The sequence below is a fragment of the Cricetulus griseus genome, chromosome X (assembly GCF_003668045.3).
Source record: "Cricetulus griseus strain 17A/GY chromosome X, alternate assembly CriGri-PICRH-1.0, whole genome shotgun sequence".
Classification (NCBI taxonomy): Eukaryota; Metazoa; Chordata; class Mammalia; order Rodentia; family Cricetidae; genus Cricetulus; species Cricetulus griseus.
Genome location: NC_048604.1, coordinates 65,960,575 through 65,970,285, shown reverse-complemented (window position 1 = coordinate 65,970,285; position 9,711 = coordinate 65,960,575). Strand labels below are relative to the sequence as shown.

The following is a 9,711-nucleotide window of genomic DNA, read 5'->3' as shown; positions in this document are numbered from 1 at the left end:
CAGGTTGGGCCTTTCCCAAGTGGTTTCAATTCTCCATTATTATTTATTCAGCCAGTCACCAATCTTCAGCTGGATGGACTCTCCATTTTAATGACTTCTGCCTTCTTTGTTGGCTAATTTGAGGGGAGAGGGATTTCTATTCTTTCTGTAAAGGACTTTTTGTTCAAATGATGCATTTATTGATGGAACTCCTATTTCTATGTGTGAGTGTTTGAGGGTGTGGAAATCGGAGGACAATGTCAGATGTCTCCTCCACTCACTTTCTACCTTGCTTTTCAGGCAGTATCTCTCATTAAACCTGTAGCTCACTGATTCATTGAGGCTGGCTGGTGAGCAAGCCTTGAGGATCCTCTTGTCTTTGCTTCCTTGGTGTTGGGATTATAGGCACATACCATCACCATATCTAGCTTTTTTAAAAGCTATTCTTCATTGATTCTTTGGGAATTTCACATCATTCACCCCAATCCTGCTCACCTCCCAGCCCCTCCATATCTGCTCCTCACCCCCTGCTGCATGTCCCCCAAAGAACCCCTCAAAATTAGTTAAAAACAAAACAAACCCTCCACCTTGCACCTCTGTCTTTCTAGCACCTCTTCATCCATCCTGGTGGCATCAGGAGCTGTGGCGTGTCATCCAGTATACCCCTTTGTCCAATCAGCCCCACCTACAAAATGTTCATCGCAATGAGTCATTGGTCTGGTTCAGGGTCTCTGGCACAACATCATTGGACCCTCACCAAAACTCCTCTCAGACATCCATCCTGCTGTTGCCTGGAGTCATGGAGATCTTGCAGTTACACACCTGGCTTTTTACAAGGGTGCTGGACATCTGAACTCGGGTCCTCCTCATCAGATACTTTATCAAGCCACCTTGTCAGCCCTAAAGCAAAACTTTCAGAGAGCTTACTTGATGATGATGGCTTCAAATATTTCTCTAAGTGTATAATGTGTGGTTTAGAAGCAAGTGGGCTAATACGTTTTCTCGAAGGACTATTAATTTTTTTTCTTCAGGTGATATACTTTTGGAGACCAAAAAGCACAGTTCTCAGTATGAGAAAAGCCAAACCAGACTCAAGAGCATGTTTAGACACATAAAGCAAGACTTTTCTTTCTTTCTTCCTTCTTTCCTTTTTTTTTTCTATCATAATGGCAAAGTAAAGACAGAAGGCGTGTGAGGCTGAGCAGAGGCTGAACACGATTAAGTGCCATTAGCCTGGTCAGTGTTCTATCAAAAATCCATTACTGCTAATTTCTCAGCTCTACTCATGTAAAAGAAAAACACTGAAAGTGGAGGAGGAGGTGTTCACAAGATGAGATCTTACCGAAGTCTATATGCCACACCTAGCAACCCACCTGGGAGTGAGTAAACTATTGTTTCCCTGTAAGTGAGATGTACAGAACTGCCATCAGAGTGGCCCAAAGCTCTAGCCTTTACCTATATTGTTTTTTTACAAATTATGACACAGAAAAGACACAATAAATTTATGTATATAGTTTTAATAAAGGACATAGGAAGATAAAGCTGACCAGCATTTTTCAGTATTTCTGCAGCAAGACACATGGTTTTGAGAATACTATATACAGTCACTGTAAGCAGACTGATGGCAAAATGGATTTATAGCAAATTGGCAACTTGAGCTTAACTGTGCAAGTCCCCAGTGTCTTTCCTTTTCTGGCTCTCCAATACATTCCATACATTATCAAGATCCAGTTCCAGGTTTCCTGCTGTGTTCCTTTGCTGATTTAGACAGCGGGCTGAAAGCAATTATTCTTTGAATGCATCTTATCTTATTGTTCTTTTATTTTAACCATCTCCTACCTAAACCTATATCCTGATAGATTGATCTCACTGTGTGTTTTAAATCATTCTGTAGACTGATGCTAACTAGGCTGCTCCAAAGAACACATTTAATGGTTTTGAACACTGTGCAGAATACAGCCTTAGCCTTTGGGGGAAGTAAACAAGTCAAGGGTTGCATGCTGGTAAGAGCCACCCATTCTTTACTATGCTACATAATACCCACATGCAACGGCTACAGTACAATATGGTATATTGTAAGTATGGTTAAAGAAATGCAAATGTAGCATACAGTGGCAACCATTTCCTTCTGATTGGACAGAGTGCATGAATTTTCTGTGAGCACGGAACTTGCGATAGGGGCTGATGATCTTGTCCTCTGTGTCTCTGCACAGAACATGTCTTTCAGCCCAACTGAGTCTCTTAGCTATTCTAACAGCAGATATTTTAGAACAGATAAATGAAATGTTCCCTTCCTGGGATTTTGGACTTTATTTAAAAGGAGAGAACAGAATCATCCCTATAAATATTTGCTCTAATGACCTAGCAGTCTGCCTTAAAAGAAAGGTGTACATTCATATGCATGTAAATGTACACACATGTAGCATACATATGAGTGATGAGAGCTGAGAGGGATAGACTATGCTACATTCCTGTCAGTTGGGCCTGGTTAAATCTTAGGTGTAGATTGCGGTAATGTATACACAGTATTCTTAAAACATACGTGCCTGGACTGTGCTTAAGTACCCATTAACATAAATGTCCACACTCTGTAATTTGGCACGAATGTGAGGAAGACATTGTTTTCCCTGGAAAAGTGAACCCTGAGATCGGGCTGTCTGTGTGCCATGGGAGATTATGGCACTGGCTAATGCCATCTAGTGCGAAATACATATGTCGTAAGGGGTGAGTCAGGGGAAGAGGCACATATTGCATTAGAAAATAAAGAGCTGTCTAAATCACGAACTTCAAGATTTTGGAGACAGAGGGATTCTTCTGGAGTTTGATTCTGTTCTCTTTGCTCTCGGTGTCCTAAGGTGCCCCATAGTAATTCCTGCACTAGGACGTCAAGCCTCTCTTAACAATGGGCTGTCCACAATATCTATGTGCTTTGGATGGCACTTTATCTCTTTTATCTTTAATTTTTGGAAAACAGTTTCCATTCTGTCTCTTTCCAAGGACATTGTTGGAACAAATGGAAGAACATTAATGAAGTACTCCAGGCTCTGCAAGAAAATATTCTGAACTGAGAGTGTGGAAGGAAAGAATGGAGCACATTTGTTTGCTCAGAAATACTGTAATGGTTGAACTTTTCATTCCAGTCCTGCAAATAAAAATATGTAAGAGCACTAGGGAGTTACATAGCACCTTTCAATTGTGGGATATTAACAAGTAGCTCCATTTTCCAACTGTGGGAGAAGAGTACCAAAGATTGGGGAATGGATCCCACAGAAGTTATTGGGCAGGGTTCCAAGGAAAAGAAATCAAATGAGTGAGGTCAGGATGTGCTGATTATAAAACAAACCCGTCTTCTTGATCAATAACTAACCACTTAGATTCCTATATACAGTAATCAATACACAGAGAATCTATATATAGGGGTATAATCAATGTCTATAAACTAATGGGGTCAGGATCCTAAAGCAAGAATAGGGTTTCTTCTTTCTCCAAGCACCCAGAGAAACCGCTGGTTTATTTGGCCTTTTGGAGACAGCTTAAGTCTTAAGACACTGAACAATCAGCTTGCATTACCTGAGCTTTACCCTTCTACTACTTCCATGTCGTTTCCTAGCATTGGCCCTTGTGACATGATCTCTAAGAGGGCTGAATGCTATCTTACACATTCTACAGAGGAGAATTTCCTGATGCCTTCCTGACTTTGCTACATAGCCTGTATCTTCTGGACCTTAGCAGAGATGATAGGTGGGGTCGGGGAAGGTTGCTTTGATGCTGACTTTTGCTGAATTGCTGCTTTCAGCCTCTTAGAGAAGGGTACATTTGTATAGGACTAGAAGGCAAGGCCTGTGAGTCCTGGAGCCATGTGGATGGCCAAATATGTTTCCAAGTGAAACCTAGACAAGAGAGGTGCTTTAGAAGGAGCATGGAAAGGGAAAGGTCTTCCCATGTGAAAGTATTAGCTTTCACCATGAATCCATCATACAGTCTTCTAGGTCTCTCCCTAATCTGTGAATTTTAGAAGCAGTCCCTAGGCCCTCGCCCTAATGGACTTATTCATGTCTTGTATTCTCTCATATGAAATGCAGACCGCAATCTATTTATTTGATGCTAAATGTCTCACCTTGGTAAAAATGACCTAGGGGGTCCAAATGGACCCATTTAGTTGTTGCTTTAAATAGCTGTATTGTTTTCCTTCTCAGTTGCACTGGTGCCCCAACACAGATATGTTCGTGCCAGGCAACTCTTTTTCACCCAGAGACATTTTAGAGAGAATAATTTAGTAAACCCAACTGTCTCTTAAGGAGTTCAATTCCTTGATAACTGTGAGCTGCCTGTAACTCCCACTGATCTCTGTTAAGAGTTGGGGCTTTTATTGTCAGCAGCTGTGCATTAGAGTGCTGGTTGAAAAATGAAAAACATCAATACTCTTAGGTACTATTATTATAAAGAAGCAGCATTAGTGTCCATCTCATTGATCCAGGCATGAGGACTGAAAGGAAAGCTGGTTATAAATAAGTGGGGAAATGGATGTAAACTCTCTTAATGGCTGAGCTGCCACCGAAGCTTAAAAAAAGGGGACTGGAATATCACTGTTCGGTTAACTCTGTACATTAGCTCCTGCTGTGAAAACATAGACCTTTAGCTAATCCTCAGGCTAGTGTCATATCTGAAACTTTACCGTCTTCAACAGAATTTTAATTATACTGAAAATCACCCTTAAATCCTTTTTATAAAATGGATGGTTCATAACTTAGGCTTATAGTATTTCTACCATTATAAAAGTAATTTGCAAAGGCTAAAATAAAGCTATATAGCAGAGAAATGAATAACATAGAGATTTTGACCGTAGCCTGGCATTAAAAGTTTTCAGGAAAGTAATTCCTTTTTTTGTTTTTGTTTCTTTTTTCAAGAAAGGGTTTTCTTATGTAACCCAAGCTGCCTGGAACTCACTATGTAGAACAACCAGGCTGGTCCTGACTGAGCAGCAATCCCCCTGCTCTGCTTTCCAAGCGCTGAGATGACAGGCATGCACCATCATGTTTGGCCTTAGAATGCTAATTGTTATGCTTACTGAAATGGAAGTATGATCTGGTCTGCCCTATTAGCTTTCAGACATTTCTGTGACAGGACAGGATTTGCATTGTTGTTCAATTCTCAACAGGACCTTGGTCACAGTCTACTTAATCTCCTTCTTAAATTTCAGACACGTGATATAGAGTTTGTTCAGAGTTCATCAAATATTTAAATTGCTATTTAGGTGAAAAGCATGATTAAATACAATCCCGTTTTTAAACCTTGAGTTCTGGCAGAACTCTGTTGCACATACACATGTTTATATATGCCCATGAACATAAGCTGCAAACACATGCTGACTCCCCTCAATACCAGAAAGACCCTGCAGAGAGACATGATTAATAGTCTTTCATGGGGGAATTAGACTCCATGGTAATCTTCTGAATTCCCTTTTACCCAACTAGATGAATATAAAGATATATATTTTATATTTAGGCTTTCATGGATTGGGGGAGGGTAAGAAAGGAAAACTTGCTTGAAACAATTGTTTCCAAAATGAGTTCAGTCAGCAAAGTCAATTTTGCAAAGTCCTAAAACATCTGCACAGCATGTATTTGATGGAACACCCAAACTGTGAAGCTTTCTATCCAACATGGTGACTTATTTTGAGGATTAGAGTGGTTCTCAACATTGAAGTCTATAAGCCTCATGGGAGATGGTGGTTCCTGGGGATAAAAAGCAGAAGTTTACAGGTGAGTTGAACAACTGTGAATGATTGCATAGTGACACCTAGTTCATAATAATTTGTAGACATTAAAATAATTTTATGAAAACATGTTTTAAAAAGACAAAGATGGCTCACGGGATAACGGCACTTGCTGCCAAGCCTGATGACCTGAGTTCAATCCCCTGAACCCACATGGTGGAAGGAGAAAACTGATTCCTAAAAGCTATTCTCTGACACCCACATGTTTCATGGCACACCTGAACCCTATCCCCAAACAAACAAACAAACAAATAGTAATTAAACATTTAAAGGAGAAAACATATTCATTTAGTAATTTTGCTTCTGGATTCTGTTCTATGGAAAAGGTTCCAATTGATTTCTTTTCAAGGATAGCATTCATAGACTTATTCCTTATAATGAAAAGATGGATAGAACCTCAAAGTTAGATTCAGTCTATACTCACACACACACACACACACACACACACACACACACACACACACACACACAAATAACTTCATTCATACAGCATTTTATATAATCCTGTTAATTGTTCTTTAAAATAACAATTTTAGTCATTGTATAATATTTCTAAAATTTTAATAATGTTTTAGTAGAATAATGGAATGGCTTGTTACATCAATATCCTATTACTTGATACTTAGTTCTATTTTTAAAAATTCTGACATTATGATAAATTAATAAATAACCATATAGATCTCTAGTTAATTCACTTAAATACATTCTAAAAATGCAGTTGGTTACCAGATAAAATATTATGAACATGTTAAGGCTTTTACATTTGTCACCAACTTGCCTTCACACAAATGAGTGCTATATGAATTTAAACATACCAGCAATGAATATGAATACTTGTTTCCCTGTGTCTTTGCCAACATTAGGTAGTATAATTCATAAAACCTGGCCAATTTAGTAGACAAAAATCAGTAATTACAGTAATTTATACTTCTTTACAGGGAAATTGAATAATTTTCTAATTTATTAATTTTGATTGTATTATTACATTTTTTGTCCATTTTCTAACTAGTGCGTTTTTATTTCCTTAATGATTTGCAAGAGGTTATTAAATTAAGGATGTTGATTTCTGTATGCTGCATATTTTGCAAATGGCTTTCCCACATTTGTTCTTCCATTCTGAAGGAAATATGTAGAATCAATGAGTCTTTGTGTAAAGATTATGCAAATACTTTTTTATACACAAAAACTGAAACCCATGGACAGATTAAGAGGCTTCTGAGTAACTGCTAGCCTTTTCATGGGAAAAGAAGTGACTTCTTACCAGTTCAGAGCTTTGAACAGCATGGTATTTCTATAACTAGGTCTCCTTTTAATATGGAATTACACTGGTCTTATTTACTTGTACATGTTGCAAACAGAAGGCTGTTCGGCTTTGAAGCAGGTCAAAGAGAATCCTGTGCAAAACCCTGCCTTCCACTGATAACAATTTAGTAACATTTAGGAGGGTTGGGGTACACGGAGGCTGCTCTTTGCCTGCTAGTGGGTAAGAGTAGGCTATTAACAGACATAATGGAATCAGACACAAAGAACTTATTGTAATCTGTATTGTTTCAGAGACCTGGAATGCACCACGACAAGGCTTATAATTCATGTTATGAAAAGAAATAACCTGAACAGGATATTTAGCTGTTTTTGGATCCCCTGAGGTCTTTTAGCACAAGTGAAGTACGTGTGAATTTGTAGGGAATAAAGGCATCTTTTTCAGTACATTGCACAGGGAAATAATGCACAGAACTTCTCCTGTGTGTAACGAGGGTGAAGAATTTAACACATTGTTCACCAGAATGAGAACACACTCCTTTTCTAGTTCTGCTACCAAGGCTACTTCTTAATCTAGGTGGCACTAAATGTGCCTCCTTCAGAGTACTGACCTGTTGCAGGTGCAGGAAATATGGAAACTGCTACGTTTCTGTCTCCACAGAAAGTGATGATGAGCCTTCTGGATAATCTGTAAGATTAAAAAGTACAGGTGAATGTGTCCCTCAGAGGTCTATGCTGCTTGGTTCCCAGGGTGATAGCACTGAGTGGTGGTAACTTTCAGAAATGGGTCTGGCAAGAGGTACCTAGGTTACTGGGAATTCTAGCCTCCAAAGCAACACTGTAGTACTTATGGAAGCCATGGTAAGTCTTGTATGAGAAGATTGTTATAAAGCAACGCTTCTCCCAGTGTTTGATCCTTTCTGAATTTCTGATGGTGCACCAAGTTGTGCTGCAGGGGTGAGTATGGGAGGCTCTGCTGTGACACTGTCACCATATTGTTTCAGCCCTCCAGCCACCAGAATCGGGAGACACACAAACTACTTCATGAAGTACATAGCCTTCAATAACGTTTCCTTCTAAAATGGTTTTTCAAGACACGGTTTCTCTGTGTAACCGCCCCAGCTGTCATCAAACTCAAAGAGATCCGCCTACTTCTGCTTCCTTACTGCTAGGATTAAAGGCATGTGCCACCACACCCAGATTGATAACTTTTTATATTAACAGAAAATGAACCAAAATGGTAATTAAACATTTTATACGGATAGATATTTGTTCAGTAACATTTTTGTTCAATCCCTGGAGGTGACCAACACCTGCCAAGCTCCAAAGACTGGTGTGATGCTCTACACAGAAACCTTTATATGCACAGGCATTTACATGCCAAGAGCTGCTTGGTCTGCTGTACTACTGATAATATTTTATTTACCAGCATGATCTGAGCCATAATACTGGCTGGTATTAGACTTACAGAGCTGTGATAACAGCTCAGTGCCTTCTGTCTTTAACGAAGAGTTTTGGGTCTTATTACTCACAAAATTACTGTCTCACTGTTATTCCATTGGACATAATTGAGAGAGCTATTTCAGTATTTAGGTGTTGGTGTGATTCTGAAAAGGAATGAGGGATCCAGAAAATAAGAGGTTTGGGGATTAATAAGAAACATCATTTATGGTACAAATGTTTTGTTTCTGACCTCTAGCTTTTTGGACATGGAAAATACACTCTGAATCGCCTTGCTTAATGTACAGATAAACACTTTTCTTCACACTCCTAGCATAATAATGTACTTGGCATTTTGAGATAATAATGTTTACAGTGGTCATCAGGAGGTCATCGGCATCTAGTAAATTTTCTTTTATGAAATCAATGTGCCTATTTGTAATAGCCAGAAACTGGAAGCAGTCCAGATGCCCCTCAACCAAAGAATGGATAGAGAAAATGTGGTACATTTACACAATGGAGTAGTACTAAGTGGAAAAAAAATGGAATCTTGAAATTTGCAGGAAAATGGATGGAACTACAAGAAATCATTCTGAGCGAGGTAACCCAATCACAAAAAGACAAATATGGCATGTACTTACTCTTATGTGGATTTTAGACATAGAGTAAGGGATTACCAGACTACAGTCCACACTGCCAGAGAAACTAGTAAACGAGGAGGACCCTAAGTGAGACATACATGGTCCCCTGGAGAAGGGGAAAGGGTCAAGATCTCCTGAGCAAATTGAGAGCATGGGAAGAGGGGGTAGGGAGCTACGAGAATGAGAAGGGAAGAAGAGGAAGGATGCAGAGGTCATGAGGGAGCAGAAAGGTTGAGTCAGGGGCAGAATAGAAGAAAGGATATGTGATAGGTAGGGTTTTAGTTGGGGGATGGTAGGGGAGGACAGGAGGGAGAAGGGAACTGGGATTGGCATGTAAAACAATCTTGTTTCTAATTCAAATTAAAAAATCTGAAAAGAAAAAAAAAGCCAAAAAAAAAAAATCAATGTGCCATTTAAAGTGCTTCCAAAAGTGTGAGATCTCTGAAGACTGAGGCTAACTAGACAGCATAGGCTACTTTTGCCACGACAGGCTGGCAAACTCATGCTACTGAGTTAACCAGACTGACTTTGTAGCCATGGCAGTTTCTTCCAGAAACAGAGAAAAGCAAAAGTGATTCTAAAGACATTTGTCTTTACAATCAAGACACCAGGGCT

At 39.3% G+C, this 9,711-nt stretch overlaps 1 protein-coding gene across 1 annotated transcript in view; it reads right to left on the bottom strand.

Annotated features, from left to right (window-relative positions):
- Positions 1-1,476: 1,476 nt before the first annotated feature.
- The window catches only part of Zdhhc15 (zinc finger DHHC-type palmitoyltransferase 15), a 102,405-nt gene continuing 94,170 nt past the window's right edge, over positions 1,477-9,711 (bottom strand). Inside the window, exons 11-12 of the mRNA XM_027432885.2 lie at positions 7,627-7,703; positions 1,477-5,714 (exon numbers count right to left, since the gene is read on the bottom strand). Coding sequence (XP_027288686.1) covers positions 7,657-7,703 — 47 coding nt within the window. The 3' untranslated portion in view covers positions 1,477-5,714; positions 7,627-7,656. The remainder of the gene's footprint in view (positions 5,715-7,626; positions 7,704-9,711) is intronic.